Source organism: Haplochromis burtoni, unplaced genomic scaffold (assembly GCF_018398535.1).
Source record: "Haplochromis burtoni strain Fernald_Lab_line unplaced genomic scaffold, NCSU_Asbu1 Contig_235, whole genome shotgun sequence".
Classification (NCBI taxonomy): domain Eukaryota; kingdom Metazoa; phylum Chordata; class Actinopteri; order Cichliformes; family Cichlidae; genus Haplochromis; species Haplochromis burtoni.
Window position 1 is genome coordinate 200,562 of NW_024582596.1, and position 18,666 is coordinate 219,227.

The 18,666-nt window shown below is 42.2% G+C and overlaps 2 protein-coding genes across 2 annotated transcripts; one reads left to right on the forward strand and one right to left on the reverse strand.

Moving 5' to 3' along the window:
- Positions 1-871: 871 nt before the first annotated feature.
- Positions 872-6,078, forward strand: s100v2 (S100 calcium binding protein V2). The gene is made up of 3 exons (XM_005937808.3): positions 872-1,028; positions 2,767-2,898; positions 5,681-6,078. Exons 1-3 carry the CDS (start codon positions 1,020-1,022, stop codon positions 5,849-5,851), a joined length of 312 nt encoding a protein of 103 aa, XP_005937870.1. The 5' UTR covers positions 872-1,019; the 3' UTR covers positions 5,852-6,078.
- Positions 6,079-7,112: 1,034 nt separating this feature from the next.
- On the reverse strand, positions 7,113-15,328 carry LOC102289026. Its single transcript, XM_005937809.3, has 3 exons — positions 15,221-15,328; positions 14,364-14,409; positions 7,113-8,962 (listed from the first exon to the last, which is right to left on the reverse strand). The coding sequence occupies exons 1-3, from the start codon at positions 15,282-15,284 to the stop codon at positions 7,354-7,356; spliced, it is 1,719 nt and encodes a 572-aa protein (XP_005937871.1). The 5' UTR covers positions 15,285-15,328; the 3' UTR covers positions 7,113-7,353.
- Between the last annotated feature and the right edge of the window lie 3,338 nt (positions 15,329-18,666).

Below are 18,666 nucleotides of genomic sequence, written 5' to 3' on the forward strand. Positions count from 1 at the left end.
GGTTGGTAGAATTTTTTTTAAACATTATCTGCCAATTACATCTGCCACCCTTCTCCAAATCTGTGCCCCTACCTGGCCCCCCCAACAAAAATTTTCTAGACACGCCACTGCCTCAGAAACAAGTCTTTTGCCCGGGTAACTAATAAAAACCCATCTGAAGCTTAGCACAGTCGTCAAGGCCCCGAGAGCTAAAGCTTGGTGCCCGTTTTTGCTGGTAAATTTCACTGAATGTTTGTATTTCAAAGAATTAAAGTTTAAAGTGCTCTGAAGAGCGGAGGCCGTGTGGCTGTTACTGTAGAACCTGTGGGAGGAGCTACAATCCTGAGAATGATTGACGGCATCCTGCTGAAACTGCGTTGCAGCTTCTGGGATTGGGTGTGGCATTAACCCTTAACCGTACGAACACCGGCGCATACATGAGAAGGAGGGGGAGCGGGTCTTTATTAGTGAGGGGCAAATGCAGCCTGCTCTTATCTTTCCCAGCTTGGATGCAGTTCTTTAAAAAATGTTTTTTAAATTCCAATATCCCCCACCCCCTCTGCGCCACCACACAAACCGGATAACAGGAATGTGCTCATACCTGCGGTCTCTGTCCTTACTCTTTTAGTTTTGTTTCTTTTTAATCAGAGAACATCCTTTTAGGGACTTTTGCTATCATCTGTACCGTGTACAGTCCGAGTAAAGCAGTTGTTGCAGAGAACAGCAGTTTCCAGCTTTGCTAAAAGTTTCCAGATGTGGAACAAGCTGTTGAATGCTGTCCGAAGTGTGGCACATCCTTTGTGCTGTGTAATGACACACTCACGAAAAACACAGCCTGAGATGTACATGTGTGACTGTCTTGTATAACTGTGGTAAATTCATGGCATTGCGTCGGCGTTATCTAAGAGCACAGCTCCTTCCTGGCTCTTCTTTGTGGCGGAGGGAGGATCTCGGAATGCTGCCAGCTGGTGACAGATGCAGGGCTTCACTGAACCTCTCCAGCAGCGAGAAACACAGGAAGACGAGTTACCGCAGTCAACATGCCTCAGGTAGGTAAAGACAACTTCTTTTAGTGCCGACATGTAAAATTGGACCTCTTGGCAGCAGACGTTTACACCGTCGGCTCTTTAATCGGAAAAAGGTGGTTTGGTGCGAAATCAATATGTGGAATTTTTAAAAAATGGCCTCTGTGCGCTTCACGGAGAAGCGACGTGTCACACAAGGCGTCAGATTATCAGCGGGGGGACTGGGTTTGGATACGCAGGTGTAAATACTTATCATTCAGAAGTGACTGAAACATCAGCAATGGATTATTCTCGAACTTTTTTTCGGGGAGAAACTTCCAGAGGTATGCGGCCCCTCCCCGAAAAGAAGTGCTAAGCGCAGGGTCCTGCCGCTCCTCCACGACGAATTCAAAGTGGTAACAGTACACGCGTGTAATTCATCACAGTTTTGTGCTAATTTGTAACAAACAGTTAACTTGCGGGTACCTTGACCCGTAAAAGCGTGTGTCTGTTATACTGTGGGTCGCATTTTGTAGCGCGGTTCGGGTCCACTTACACGAGTGTCTGTGAATGAGTGCAGAGTTGAGTAATCACCTTTATCCTCTGATGAAATGTTATTTATCGTGATGGGTGTTGTCTCTTGCAGGATGTCAGTGAGCCTCGGGTATAGTGGAAGGGCTTAATGCCTGTACAGCCACAGCACGTGACAGAAATCAAACCAGTTTCATATTTGCTGAAGAGTTTTGACTCTTCGCCACTCTCAGACACCAAATGGTGAATGCTGCCAGGAAGAATTCTTATTTTCCTGTTTCTCTATGCTCCTTCTCATATCCCTGTTGCTCACAGGAACAGCGAGTATCTCGCATTATTCCATGGTTACATCTTGAACCGTTTAGCAAATGAGACAAAACCGTCAAGGCAAGGAATTTCCTGAAGGAAAGCCAGTGCTCTGTAACCCATGATCAAGGAACACACGGGCATTACAGAGCCACAAACTGACACAGACTTTGTCGCACCTCATTTTTGAATCTCCACTGTGTGGAGTTTACATCAAGCTTTACAACAAGCTGGATTCGATATGTTAATGAGCACCCACGTTAACTATTTAAGATAAATCAGTAATAGACTTCAAAGAAATATGAAAACAACAAATTCAGTGAAATAAATAGATCTCCTGACCATTGCTACTTTCTTTGAAATACTTTTTCACAACGGTGAAGAAGGCTTGCTGCAGCTTGTGGTACGTTAGTCAGAAAGGGTGTGGTTCTGACAAAGCTGCTGCCACACATGCATTGAGAAACAGCAGGAGCACTGGGACCTGTTCTGATGGCCAATGAATAATAATTGGATGAGTTTCTCAACAGGCTCATTGTAATGACTTCATAGGGCAATGATGTGTCGCGTTTCTAGGTTGGTGTTTGCTCAAAATGCAGCGCCGGTGGGTAATGCGGTTTCCTCACAGCTAGAAGGCACCTGGTCTGAACCCTGAATGGGAACTTTCCTCTGGGTCCTCCAGCGTCCTTCCCAGTTAGGTTCACTGGTGACTCTAAATTGGCCATGACTGAGGGAGATAAAACGGTTGAAGGGTACAGAGTGCTAAATTAATGTACAGGTAAAATTGGACTTAAAATGTGGTGCATAAAGCAAGATCTGAAAGTGTTTTTTGTTTTTTCTGTTTTAGGGTAAATGACATAATAAACTTTTTAAGAAAAACAGGTTTCTTTTAAAATTACCTGGCTTTCTCTTTTGTTGTTTTTTTCTTTTCGCCTTTAATTTTTCCCAGTATTCTGACCTGGAGAGTGCCATTGATACACTGGTCAGCCAGTTCCACTCCGCTTCAGCCGACAAGTCTCCGACGCTGAAAAGTGATGAATTCAAAAATCTTTTGTCCTCCCAGATGCCCAATCTGATGAAGGTAAGTCCACAGTAAGGCTCCTTGTGCTTCTCTCTGACCGGGGCTCGCAGTTATCTGTAGCAAATGGGTGTGGCAGCACACCTAACCATATTCAGCTTGCACAAAGACTAAGGGGAACATGCTTACAACAGAGTTATACAAGCCTAATCCACACACAGGCAAACACACTAAAAAATGTTAATCCTCTGAAGACATGCACTCCTTTCCATTAATGTAACAGCGTCTCAGCCTAACCTCTGAATACAAACATAACTGCTGTTCTGTAAAAGGCAGTCTTACTTGGTTAGACCTTAGATTAGATTTACAAGTAAATTCTGACATGGTCAGGTTAACGGACAGGCATTAAGATTAAAACTGCACATCAGTCTCTCCTGCATCATCAACTCTCTACAGATTCATTTGAAGATTGCTGTAATTTACTGTGACTGAAACATGTTTTTCAATGTTTTTTCATTAATCTCCTCAATAATATAAATCATTTCTATTCATGGTAACAATTCTGTATAAGTCTGTGAGAGTTTTTGGCAGTTTTGTTATTTTGTACAAACTTACGGTTCAGCTGTGCTATCAGACAAAATGCCAACATGCACACTTCTAGTATTTAATCATTAATACTAAACTAAAGAGCTCTGAGTGTCAGTAAGACTTGAAAAGCACTATATATTCTGCCCAGCCACTTTGTTAGGTACACCTTTTCATCTGCTCATTAAGGCAATCTAACCAGCCATCACACGTGGTGGTAACAATGCATTTAGGCTGTTGTCAAGAGTGTCTGCTGAAGTTCAAACCAAGTATTAGAATGAGGAAGAAAGGACTTAAATTACAGGCCAGATTGCTTCGATCTGATAGGAAGGTAACAGGAACTTTGATTAAAAAAAGAATGCAGTGGAGCATCTATAAATGCGAAACCACACCAGATGCCAGTCCTGTCAGCTAAGAACAGGAAATGAGGCCACAATTTGCACAGCCTCATCAAAATTGGTAAATAGACTGATTCTTATATAGCACTTTCCTACTCAAAGCACAACTTACCTCATTCACACAAGCACTTTTTCTAGGCCCAAGTCCTTTTCTATTTAACAGTCACGCACATCTTGCCCAAGAATACTTTGGCATACAGATCAAACCACCAAGCTTCCGATGAGCAGATGATCTGCTCTGCCTCCTGAGCTGCAGCCACCCCAACAAATTGGACAACATTTGAAGATGTTGTCTGACCTTTTGAGTCTTGAGTTCTGCTGCTCCATCCTGCTTTCAATGCATGTAATGGTTTAGGGCCCTTTGTGGTCCCTTAGCATCAGTTGACCATAGTTTATATACCACCGCCTCTTTGAAGATTATCGCTGACCATGTAAACCCCTTTATATCCATCTACTGAATGGACTCCACAGTCACCGCATCTCAAGACAAAGTACTACGGCAGCTCTGAGAGGACAAGGTGGATTCAACCCTGTGTGACCAATGTGTACCTAATAAAGTGGGCAAATATTGCATATAGTAAAAGATGAATCCATTTAATTAAACATACAGAGTGAGTCTGTCTAAAAACATGTGAAGATGCAACCCGATTCACGCAGCGTTCCATTGTGATTAGGGTTTATTTACAGTGTTTTTATGTACGAGCAACAGTAGTGTAGGGTTTCAGCTCCTTCCTGCTGGGTCAGCACTCCGGAGCATTTGAAACACCAAACTGTGACACCTCATTCACCTTGCGGTAGTCCAAACAGAGCCGTATAGACCCATCTTTCATCACTGCAAGAATCATGGGGCTACACCAGGCACTGTGGGACTTTCACCCTCATCTTCAGCATCACAGCCAGTTCTGCCTGAACTATTTGCCTTTTGTGTTCAGGTAGCCTGTAGAGCCGTGATGCACCATCACATCAGGGCACGTCAAAGTGGTGCTCCATGAGCGTGGTGTGACCGGACAAGGGAGAACACATCTGAAAACTACTGCTGCAGTGCAGCAACATTCATTGTCTGGGTCTGTGTGAGATGGCCGTCACACTGGAGGGAGGCGGGAATCACCAGAGAAGTGGTTTCAGCCACTCTCCATGCTTTGAGGTGATATACCTGTGCGGCTCCTTCCTGGTCTGACCGCATCACTTCAAAATCAACATCCCCCACTCACTGGGTGACTCTAAAGGGCCCTCGTCACTTAGCAAGTCATTTTACTGTGGCACTATCGTGTTTTATAATCCACAAGAACTCAAAACAATATCCCAGTGCACTCCTGTGAAATGGTCAGATGGCTCAAATGGGACCTCCATTAACAGTACCAGGTTCAAGTGCTGTCTGGCATAGACAAAAGGCCGATCCTCAGGAAGCATCAATGGTGGTCCCAGCCGATCCACAACCATCTGTCGGATGTCCTCAAAGCACCAGCTTTACAAAGTTAAATACATTAAATACATTAACCCATGGTAAATGAACTGGCGTATCTACCACTCAGAGCTCTTCACACTATAAGCCACATTCACATAGCCACATTCTTACAATGCATGCACTCTTGAGTGCACAAATACACCGGTGGATGCGTTGGGACCATTTTGGTGCTCAGTATCTTGAGCAAGTCTTGTCAGAGTGTCTTCAGTTGTACTAGTTTTATTCTGGGTAAAATTCTGTCATTTCAGTGCTCCCTGTTTGTGTTTGTTTTTGTCTGATCAGATTTGTCTTAGGTGATATTCCGAACTGTGATCAGTAACCTATCAGATCGAAGTAAGTCTGGTTTAGGTGTTAACATTTTCACTTTAACGTGAGTTGTTTTGTCGTGTTCTGACAGGGCGTCGGCACCGACCAGGGATTTGGTGATATCCTGCGGAAGATGGGTGTAGGTGATGGCGAGGGCATCTCTTTCAAGCACTTCTGGAATTTAATCCAGTCACTAGCCACCTCGCAGTTTGGCCACCTTAGCGGTCAGAAGGGCTCGTCATGCAGCTGTATTCTCCTGTAAAGAGCAGCTTCTCAGTCCAACACGTATTTGGAAATTTAACTCAGCAGAGTAACACATACACATCACGCTCATAAAGAATTGTCAAACAGAATACAAGGGTTCAAAATCCATTCTAAGCATTGATGACTAAACATTACAGTTTTAACTAGTTTACCTTTGAATTCAGATTACTTTGTTTAAGTTCAAAGTAAAATGTAAACTGATTTTGAATAAAATACTCAATTTGTCCTCCTTTGTATTTTTTTTTTTTTTTTCATTTATCATGCTGCACATGTTACAATAGCCTAAACCTTATGTGATTAGACACCACAGTGTCACTGGTGTCTAAATGTTTTTCTCTCTTTGTGCTGCTTCAAGATGCTCATCATATTTAGTTCTTTGGGTGTTTGGTCCAAAAAGTCTTCTACAAATTTTAAAACTATAAATCTTACAAACACCTCTGCTTTGAATAAAAACATACATGGAACTAAGTTGGTTGTTTGAAAAAGAAAGCTGTTAGCTATCGTCAAAACCAGAGTGAATAACTTCTGTCCTGTTCATGTCGCTCCAGTTTGTCATGTTTTTGATTTGCAAAAGTGTTGGGTGCTTTAAAACTGGTCCATATCACTATATTAATGGTCTGCTGGTGTGGTATTTTCAACTTGATATGTATTTCTTAATAGGTCAGAGGTCAACATTTTAAATGGTTAGGTCAATGAAATACAAAAAAAAGGTAAAACATGATTTACTATTTTAGAAAAGGGAACAAAAAACAAGCTCCGCCTTCCCTTGCCTAATAATAGTCGCGCCAGGTGACGTTCCAATTATGTGGTCAACTTTAAGAGAGATTTAACATCAAGTCATTGGAAATATTCATCACTTTCAGACCTCTGAAGTGTAGGATTTATTTCCTGGCTTGTAGAAAGTTGACTCGCGAGTAAATTGTTTCTCAGTAACAAAACACGTTGTTTTGTATTATTTCTAATAATAGAATTATATTTGGAATCTCAAATTGTGCCTTTGTAATATTCCCTCATTCTAGAATGCTTTGCCTCTGATTCTGATTTCTGTGTATTTATATTTTATAATCTCTGTAGTCTGACCTTTGACACCAAAAGAAAAGTGATTTAATGAACATTTAAATAAACATGTAACGAGTTTCCCAATATCACCTGTTGTTACAGCGTTCCTTTGTTGATTTTAAAGAAACATAATTTAACTGGTTTATATGATGCAGTTAAATGTTTAATTTTAGAATAGTGTTGACTTTTCCAGATATTTTATATTTTGACATAAGAAGACATCACAAAAACCTCTGGAGTTCTGTTTTAAATCTTTCATTGTAATGCATCAAGATTTTTCTTTTATTCTTCTAGCTACAAAAGTGAAGCGGTAGATGACTGTGAAGCATTTTTTAGTTTTATGTTGTAATTCATCCAGAGTACAGTGTTTTCAGCACAGAAAAATATTGTAACTGTACAATGAAAACAATGAAGTGGACAATATGAACTGTTACATCAGCATTATGGATTCATATTCCCATGCAAAGAAGGTGCACATCCTCTTTTGAGTTTTTTCCCCTCGGGCGTACCTCGGAAGAATTCAAGATAAGATGAAAATGCGTACTTATTCATGACTTTAACCCTCCCAAAGATATCTAGCTCTGTTTGCTCATCATGGTTAATAGCACTCATAATCTGCTTTGATTTAATGTACAGAGCATTTTCCTTTGCAACAACTTGATCTAACCAAATCTGCATGTTCTGTGGTGCCATTTCAAAGTTGTCAACAGCACAGCCATAGAATCCTCGTTTCAAATGTTCAGGCCAGGGTTGATCGGTTATCATGGGGTGGTCATCCCTCACAAATGCTGTGCACAAGGGACTGTCACTTCCTCGTGAGTGGCCTACTTCACAACCAATGACAGTCATGAGGAAAAGTGAGAAGGTTCTGAAGTTACGCACCGATGCTGAAAACACAGCTGCCATAAAATAATGGCCCCATCGCTCACAGTTGTAACTACACTGCTGAAACTGGAAGGTTTGGCGACAGAAGTCATTGAATTTTGATGGTTTGAGACCCTCTCTCAGCTTCTCCAGGGAGGACTCGTCCTGCTGGTCCTTAAAGCTCTGAAGAAAATTTTGAATTTCCACTTGATTGTCAGGATTCATGAATTTTCCCACCAGAGTTGCATTCAGAGTTTTCCCGTTTACTTTGTAAATGCATTCATTGAGAACGTAGTAAAGGTCCAATGGAATTTCTTCTCTGGCATTGTACCGTATCTCCACTAGCAGATGTTGAATGCTTATGATATGCTTCAGGATAATGTTGTCTTCTCCTGCTGCTGGCTTTTCTAGCCAAATTGCTTTAAGGTGTCTTGAATCATCTGTGGTATAATCAGGAGCACGTCTTCTTTCGTTTTCCTCAAAAAACAAGCTCCAAGTCAGCCCCTCCAGGCAGTCGATAAAGTGATACTTTTTGCGCAGTTCCATTGGGACAAACATTTGCGGGTGGCTTGGCCAGTCCAATATCTGCAGATACAAAATATTTCCTTTATAATTGTGAAATACTGGTCCTGGACAGCCAAGTTCCTTTTTTATCACCAGATCACCTCTTTGGTTTAGTTCAGCTTTGACTGTGCTGTAGTGCTCATGGGACCTCCAGACACCGTTAGTTGTCGTCAGTATATCACCATCAGAATTAACTGACAGGAGTGTGTTGTATAGGCTGAGCTTTGTTTCCACACTAAAAGACCGGAGACTTTGTAGGAACTGCAACATGAAGTGTTGGTCATTTCCAATATTGCAGCTTATGAGCCTGATGGTACCAAGATGACCAATGTTTGTTTTAGTTTTTAAGATGAAAACAAATCTGGCAAGTTCCTTTGGGTCATAACCAGCTAACTGGGCTGCTCCAGTAGGGCTTTGACTACCATGGCCAACCAGTACAATGTCATGATTTCTAGTCGAAAACAAATTGCTTCCTTGCAGAACGTACAGTGCCCTCTTATGGTACATTAGCAGATTTGATGAACTGGGATGCTTCTGGAACAGGTAGGTGGCTGACTCAATCACTGCAGGTTCCTCTTCCATGATTACTATCGTTTGATGGCTGTATTTTGTGTCATTTTCCCTGAGGATTACATGAGTTTTGTTAGACATTAATTATGCCTCAAATTGTTCATTGTATGTGAATGTACAACTTTCTGACTAATTTAAATAAACTGGAATGATTTCATCTATCACATAAGAAAAAACAAGTAGGCAACACCCAGTTAAAGAAAACACTGCATGATTTTGGCAATTAGTTATTCTCTGACATTGTGTTGGTATTGTGAAATGTCTGAAAATCACAATCAACATGCCAATTTTGATTTGAAGTCCCATTTTGGGCTTTCCAATTTGTCTGCATTATTACTGTTTTTACTATTAGAGTTATTGGAAATGCATCCGTCCATGATCTGGTGCCATATCGCAGGGCCAGCAGTCAGCCACCTCTTCCAACTCATCCAACAAAACACAGATGGGTTCCCAGTAGAGCTGGGCGATATGAGATTTTTTCATATCACGATATGTTTTTTTCATTTCAGGCGATAACGATATCTATCACGATATAAGCCAAATAACTATATTTGTAAGATTTAAATGTGCCGTTGCTCACAAGTAAAATGTGAAATAATCAGCAGCTTGTTTTTATTTAAATATTTATTTCCCATAATAAGTTCAACAGGGTAGATGTACTTAAGGAACATGAGACTTTTTCAGATAAATAAAGGCAAATATTGCAAACTACACAAAAGGCAGCCGCTAAAGCGTTTAAGTTTCAAAATAGAACAAACGAAACAGACTAAATTGTCAATTCCACTTAGAAACAAAATATTAATTCTAAAAATAAATCTTAGTTTGTTTTACAGAAGAACAGACAAAACTGACTAACTTTTGTCAATATCAAATAAACTGAGAACTAAAAGGAAATTCTCAATCTCTCCTTGTTGTATAGCTGAGCTTTTCAAACAGTTTTAACAGTTACTTTAGTCTGACAAAAGCCGAATGACGAATTAGCGCTTCCAGTCAGAGACTGAGGCTACGTCCACACGTACACGGGTATTTTTGAAAACGGAGATTTTCCGTTTTCGTTTTAAAAAATAATCCCGTCCACACATAAAGGCAGAAATGAAGGAAAACGCTGCTATGAACATGCCAAAGCAGCAGGTGGCGCTAGATTCCTAACCGTGCAGAAATGTTGGCCAATCAGAAGTCTAGAAGCCTCGGTGGGAAAAAGTAAACAAAGCTGGGGCATAGAAGCAGAACCGAGTCGTATGTGTGGAGGGACAGTAACTGTGTGTATATGTAAGCATTTAAACACTGCAGAGAGTAGAATTAACAGTAACAGTATTGTAGAAATTCATTTCACCGAAACAATAACGTGGCGCACAGTGTGACGCATGCACCAGTTTATTGTATTTCCAGACTTGCTTTCGGCACAATTTACAGTGCACGCTACTCTGTTTTTTGTCAGACTTGAAATAGCAGAAATACCTTCACACTACGGAACTTCTATGGCTCTTCCGTTCGACAATCTCTCCGGCGTTGGAACCGTCATCTGTTTTGTCTTCGGTCACGCTCGGTTGATTTTTCTAGTCGGCGCACTCATTTCCTCCATTACCTGCTGGCTGCTTCCCAAACAAACACACGTGCGGCTTGGCACTTGTGCTGTACGTAACAAGTCACGCGACGTGACGCTGCGGCTGTGATTGGTTCGGCTCTGCGCTACTTAGTTTGGATTGGCTGACCTTTTTTTTTTTTTATTTATTTATTTTTTTTTTATTTTAAGAGGACAAGAGCGGCGAGGTCTATCGCGATAGCTTAATTTCTCTATCGAGTAAAAGTTATATCGCGATACATATCGTTATCGTTCTATCGCCCAGCTCTAGTTCCCAGGCCAGCCAAGAAATATAATTTCTTTGGCGTGTCCTGGGTCTGCTCTGGTGCCTCCTCTCAGTAGGACATACCCAGTACACATCATCCAGTGGGTTTCCAGGGGGCATCCTAGTCAGATGCCAGAACCACCTCAACTGGGTCCTTTCGATATAGAGGCGTAGCGGTTCTACTCAGTCTCTCTGAATGACTAAATTTCGCACTCTATCTCTATGTCTCTGATCCGAAGTGGGAACTCCACCCTTTTCCGGCTGACGACCATGGCCTCATTATCCCCAAAAAGCAGAGATGAGATCTGAGTTCCTTTCCAGTATGCTGACATAGACCTTGCTCGGGAGGCTGGGGAGTGTGAGACCCCTTGTAGAAGATGCATGGTGACCCGACCACATTGTCACATCTTTCCACACTTTCTTTCATTTTGGTTGTTGTTTCTTTAACACTCGGCCGCAGCTTTTCAGCTGCCAGCCATACATTCACAACAACAATGCAACAACCTCCACCGCAGCAACACCACGAACCACGCCGACCTATGACGAACTATGCGGTCAAGTGTCAGCCAGAACGCCATCCGAGCTGCCCCAGATCCTCTATCAACTGGATCCAATGCTTGGTCCAGTCCTGCAATTGTTCCCACTGGCGGCAAAACACCGCCGCTTGCTTCCTCCAAGTGGCCACGAGCATGTCGCATGACGGACCCAACGACACAGTTCGTTCATTTCAGCACCTTTATTTTGGTGAATGAGCAGGTGGTGGAGCTTGCTCAGCTGCCAGGAATGGGTGCAGCAAAACACCACCACCTGCTCCCCCTGCGTGACTGCGAGCTCGGCCACCATTTGGGCCCGCACCTCCCCTCCCGCCTGGTCGTGGTCAAGCTATGCCATGATCCTAGGTTTTGGCACCACTGCAGAGATGCATGGCAGACCGACCACATTGTCATACCTTGTTTACCTATCTTAATGGCCTCCAGTAATGGGTGAATCATCCCCTTCTTCCCCAAACTTGGCTTCTTCTACAGAAGGCATGTCAGTGGGATTAAGGAGGCCCACAAAGAATTCCTTCTACTGTGTAAGTATGTCCTCAACTGAAGTCAGCAGTGCTCCCTACACACTATACACTGTGTTAGGACCTCTTTCCCCTCCTGAGTTGCCTTACAATTGAACCTTGGAAAAAGACTTTGGGACTGCCTCAAAGCGATTTTGGTCTTTTTCCATGCTCTCACTCAACTCCTTCCGCATTCAACTTTTTGCTTTAACCACTGCCCAAGTTGCATTCCAGTTGGGCTGCCAGTGTCCATCATCTGCCTCCAAAGTCTCATACACTAACCAAGGCTAATAAAATTCCTTCTTCAGCTTGATCACCTCAGATGTTGACTGTCCAGTTAGGGAATTACCACCACAACAGACACAAGCCACCTTGAAGCCAAAGCATCATACAGCAGCCTCAGCAATGTAGGTGCAGAACATGGTCAATATGGACTCAGTGTCCTCAGCCTTCCTCGAAATGATGTCAAAGTTCTGCCAGAGGTGGGAGTTGAAGATCTTATGGGCAGAGGCCTCTACCAGGCCTTCCCAGTGCACCCTAATGTTTAGATTCATGAGGTCTGTCCAGCATTCTCCCCCACCAACTGATCCAGCTAACCACCAGGTGGTGATCAGGTGATATATTGACAGCTCAGCTCCTCTCTTCCTCAGAGTGTTCAGAACATACAGTCACAGATCTGATTATGCAATTTCAAAACACTAACATGTGACCACGTGACCATGTGACCAGTGACGTCTCCCAGTAGGACAATGGAGTCACCCAATGGAGCACCCTCAAGAGCCCTTCCCAGCGACAGGCTGGGTACCCTGAGCTATCGTTCAGCGCATAAGGGCAAACGACAGTCAGGACCCATTTCCTGGCCCAAAAGCACAAGAAAAAAACCCTCTCGTCCACCAGCGAAAACTCCAACATACAGGCAGAAAGCCAAGGGATTACAAAAATACCCACCCCCAATGTGCTGCTTCTCACTGAGAGCAACACTGGACTAGAACAAAGTCCAGCTCCTCTCCAGACTGGCTCCAGAACCCAAGGCGTGCATCAGTGTGAGTCACATCTGAGTCATCTAGCCGATGTCTCCAACCTCACACACTAGCTCAGGCTCATTCACCACCAGAGAGGTCACATTTTGTTTCCCAGTCATCTCAATAGGCGGGGAATAGTCTGCCAGGACCTACGCCCTTTGCCCCCGCCTAAAAAGCATTTGAATTATTAACATTACCTCTTTTAAGTATTGCTTACGTCAGTCTACAGCCATGTTAGTGATACTCTGAATCCTTCTCTAGGTCTTAGAAATACAAATTTATCTTCATGATTTTAAGCTCAAATACACCGCTCAAATATTAAAGGAACTCTTTTTAATCAGAGTATATCATCAACTCAGTTAAACGTCTGGAATATTGATCTGGCCAGTTAATTGGGAGAGGGGGGTTGTTGATCACTTTCATTTGCTTTGGTGTTAGTGAAACTATCACCAGGTGCACTAGTGAGGCAACACAACCCCCAAAACAGCTAGACCATTTCTGACCAATTTTTCAATAGTTTTGCATATTACTAGGGTCATTTTCCTAACGGTTGAATGAGGCAATACCTTGGCCCTAGAGAGGTTACACAGATAGTCAGAAGATTTGCTGTGTCTTCCAGCATAGTCTCATAATCATGGAGGAGATTCCAGGACAGAGGCGGTTCCTCTAGGAGAGCTAAACAGGGCCAGAGAAGTCCTTAAACATCAACAGAACGGGTATCTGCTCATTTGTTAAAGGAGAAACGGGATAAGCACTGCCAGAGCCCAACCAAACTACCTCCACCAGGCCACTGGTGTGAATGTCTCTGACCAAACAATCAGAAACGGATTGTGTGGTCTGGGTGGCCTGAAGAATTGACATCAACACTGGGCCCTGTGCTCCACACTGTGGAGCCTCACTGGCATATGCCATAAAATACCAGAATTGGTAGGTCTACAACTGGAAACCACTGATTTCCACAGCACAGCACAGACAGCAGGTTCACCTGGTGAAGCCACGAAGAATGTTTTGGTGCTTATATTATCATTCAGCACGACTGGTTTGGTGGTGGGTCAGTGATGGTCTGGGGAAGCAGACACCATGACTACCATTAGGTATTGGGATGAAATCCATGGACCCATCATCAGACTTTACACTAGTGCAGACGGTCTTGGTTCCTCCTGGTGCACAACAGTGCCCGAGTATTCCTTCATCCTCTGATCAGAGCATTGAAGGATCAAGAAATTGATATGACTGACTTGCCCTTACACAGACGTAAATCCAACAAAACACCTCCAGGACATTACTGTATATGAAAGTCCATCCATCACTGCCAGGTTCAGACTGTCCAGGAGCTCAGTGATACCCTGGTCCAGATCTGGAAGGAGATGCCCCAGGACACGATCTGTTGTCTCATTAGGAGCATTCCCTGTCAATGTCAAGGGACGTTGTTTTTCTATGTAACATTGAACCTACAGATATGCAGTGCTTGTTCCCTGCCAGGCTTAATCTAGTGTTAAAAGTATCGGTCTGTTACATCATGTGGTGGCTTACCAGTGTCCTGGAATGAAGGTGGATTGATTCCTTTGAACATTCCAGTCTGCAATGACAGAGAATCAAACAATAAATCTGTCTGAATGTACTATCAGGGAAGGTCCTATGTGCACAGTGATATGTCATAAGCCATAATGACAGTGTGGGGGGCAGATGGCCACAAGGCCACAAGGCACAGTCAACAAACCCGCACAAATTTCCCTCCCCACTCCAGCCTAAGAAACGTATAATAAGGACTACCCATGGAAGGAGAGGGCCAGCTCCCCTGTTCCCACACACCCCACCACAGGGCAGGGAAAGCAGATCCGGGGCTGCCACAACAACATTCTGGAGTATGACCTACGTGAGCACCAATTGACTGTAGTGTTTTCTACACTCACTGGTCAGCACCCACTATCCCCACTGCAAAGGGTAGTTTAGAGTATGCCGATGAGGGGCTTGGAGGGCCACCTGCCTACTGAGTCCTAATATCAGTCACCCACTAAATAAACAAAGGACCAAAAAACAGGAACAAGCTAGCCTGGCCCGAGTTTGACGCATGCTGCTCCCAACGTGCTCAAACTATCCTCTTACTGAGGATTCATTTGGTGGCTGAATTAAAGTTATTTCGGACATTTTTTTTCCACTGATGCATTTTTATTTATTATTGCAGATCAAAATTAAGTAGCTTTGTTTTACATATGTACAGAAATACATTATCACTGTAAAGACCACTAACAATGGTGCTGTAGACTTTAAGATATCATGTTACTGATATATATTCCGTCTTTAACAATTCTACGATGAAAGAAGTGCTATTTCAAAAAAAGACATCCAGATATGTTTACATTTAAAAAAAAAACATATAATGATCTTACCAGAGTTCATTCCTGCTGCCAAAGACAGCTGAACAATAAGCCAAAATCCACTGAGTTTCAACATAGCTGTGACGCTCTGTGAAGTGCAGCTGAAATGAAGTTCACTGTGGATTCAGCAGATAGACGAGCTTCAGGTTATATCTCTGCCCACATTTGGTTAGATAGTAATGTAAATGACAAACCTGCATCTATGCCCATGCAGTTAAACAGTTACTTCACTGTTTAAAGTGTGTGCACCAACATATTCTTTCTGCTCTGACTGTGAATTACTACCATTCATAACTGACTCAATTTCCTAATTGACACATGCAAATGTTGTAAGTGTAGATCCCACTGAGATGTCCCAGCAGACAACTTCACTTTTAAAACGGCAAGTAGATTATTTACAAGGTGCACTGCTGTTAAGAACATCATGTGAGAGATGAAAAAAAGACTCCCACCTCATTAAAATGAGTCAAGATTAAATATTAGAGTCTTTATATTTCAAGAGAGAATCTATTGTAAGAGTTTGACTGTTTTATAAAAAAAAATATCACACATAAAAGTGGAATGAAAACTGTGACATTAGTAATAATCATATCCTAAGTGCACTGAACAACAGCCGATGCTAAGAAAATAAGCTCGAGGTGTTCACAACAACAGTCGCCTCAAGGTGCTTTATATTGTAAGGTAGAGCCTACAGAGAAAAACCCGACAATCATATGACCCCTATGAGCAGCACTTTGGCGACAGTGGGAAGGAAAAACTCAATTTTAACAGGAAGAAACCTCTGGCAGAACCAGGCTCAGGGAGGGGCGGGGCCATCTGCTGTGATTGGTTGTGGTGAGAGAAGGAAGACAGGATAAAGACATAAGAAAATCCACCTGCCAAACTCCTTGTTGACTGCTGGTGACTGCCCCAACAACAAACTTGCCCACTCTTGCTTAAAATATGACTTTAGCTGCTGAAACAAATGGATGAATGGAACCGTAGAATATCCTGTTCAGTCTGAGACAATCTGGGGAGCTGTTTTCAGCAGTTTACCCCTAACTGGATTAGTACTGGATGTGCACTGCTGCACGTTTTCAGTTATTGACAGTTTTTGCAGGGCTGGACTGGGACAAAAATGTATATGTGTATATATTTCATTTTGTATGATTATCATTATTGAAAAAGGTTTTAATCAGGTACAGTTGTTGTTGGGTTAGTTCTTAGTTGCCTGCAACATGTGACAATAATTAAAAGTCACACTTGAGCTATTAGCAGTGACTCGTGATCAAAGCAACCGTTCATTTTAATCCTTGAATCTCTCCCTTCCTGATTACGTCCCTTCATCTGTTTTCTTACCATTTAATTTCACCTTCCTCCATCTCTTCCTTACTTCTCCACAGCTGATGCGAGCAGCGGGTCTGGTTACTAGCTGCTTGTAGCTGTTACAAGCTGTTACTAGTTGTAACTAGTTGTTGCTGGTACTGTTCAAAGGTATGCCAGATTACCAGTCCAGCCCTGGTTTTTGCTCCAATGAACAGAGACAGTTGAAAAGCAAACACTGGAGCCTGTTCAAACCTGAAACTGTCTGAAGCACTGGGCAGCATTGTGGTTCAGTGGTTTTTATAGTTTTCTTTCTGAAGTATCTACCCCGTCACGTCTGAGTTTGGTAACTATGGTTCTCGTTCTCTACCTTGGTTGTTAGTTTCCTGTTGTGCTCTTCCCAGTTGTGTTGTGTGTTTGTCCAATATCTATGTGTTCTGTCTCTATGTCAAGCTCACGTGTCTTTATCTGTGTGCGTATGTGATACTTGCTGTTTTATTGTGACAGTCCCTCATCTCGTGTGTGTCTTCAGTTTTGCGTCCCCTCTCTGCCTGATTCCCTCTTTTGTATATATCGTCTGTTTCTCTGTCATCATCATCTTACCTTCCCTCACACTGTGTGTTCAGTTTGTGTGTAGCTTCCCAGTGAAGAAAATCCTTAGTATCAGCCCAATGTGAAGTGTTTAGTCACTGATTACTAATTGTTTGCCCTTCTTTTCAATTTAACTCAACAGATGCCTTTCCCAGATATCTTAGCAAAAGGTGATAAAGGGAAGAAGAAAACTGACCGTCCTCTTCCCTGAAATGATGTGCTCTCATTTGTGAAGAGAATGGGATGCCATGGCAGACCAGCCAGTTCCAGTATTCTTTGGGGAACGTCAGACGATTTGGCTGGTGCTGGAATGTGAGCACGTCCCGCTACTAAAGGACTGGCAGCGTTTGTTCTGTTCCTCATTGCACAAAGACAGTGGTCCTGAGGCACAGTGCTTACCTTTCTACAGTCCTGTCCTGCTTCCCCTGGTATCTCTACCACAGTCTTTCACAGCGAACGTCAGCTGCACCTAAACTGAAACATAACTCTGCCGTCTGCACAGAGTTTCTGCAGCACCAGCGAAACGTTCAGCGTGACTCTTGGTTTAGTTGCCAGATGTTTTTCATTTTAATTCTGCTTGTTTTTTATAGCTCAATAAAAGCCATTTGAACACAGTTATTTGTTTTTCAAAACAAATTCTTGTAGTTTTCTGTTTTGGTCTGTTTGTTAGCAGAATTAAATGTTCAGGCACAGGAAATGAGTTATCATTGTAAAACAAAATCTCATCAATCCTTTGTTCTTTTTTTGTAGTTTGAAGTGAAAATTTACATAAAGACACAGCAGCAGAAGATTTTTATTACTTTAAAATGTTTTTAACAACAAATATAGCAAAGTGAACAGTACTAATGTTTTTATGGCAGTATTATCATGTTATTACATGAAGTAAAGCCAGTGTTTATTAAGCTCAGGTTTATTAAGCTGTAATTAACAGTATACTGTAATTACAATAACTTTTTTTGCACTTTTTTAAATGATGGTATTAATTATGGAATAAAAGTACCAGATTTTTCACATAAAATGACTTTTTTATTATCCTGTAAAAATATGGACATTTTCTTTATTTTAATTGTGAAAAACTTGATGGTAAATTTCTCTTATTTTATGAATTTTTTTCTGGCGCTCCAGCTGCCAGAGTGTTACCAGCATGCTTGGCAGAGGAAGAACCTGACGCTGTTTAAAGGTTAACATGGATTCTTTGGTGAATATTAAATGTTTTGCTCTTGTAATGGCCTTTGGTGGTCGATCACTCCTAGAAGAGTAACTGTTGCTCTTGACAATTTTGAACGTGGACTTTGTATCTGAACTCTTCAGAGGTGGCTTTGTAACCTTTTCCAGTGTGCAAAGCAACAAGAAATCTTTTCACTGAATTCTTCAGAAATCTTCTTTTTGTAGCACATATCATTCACTGATTAGGTTCTCCTTCTGACTTATAAATTCATTATTTTTTATGTTATTTTTCTGCGAAAATATGGAAAATCTCAAAGGATTCACAAACTTTTGCTATACTTGTCTTAACACCTTCATGTTTGATACTGAGAGGCATTCAGTCTGTTACCACATGGCTG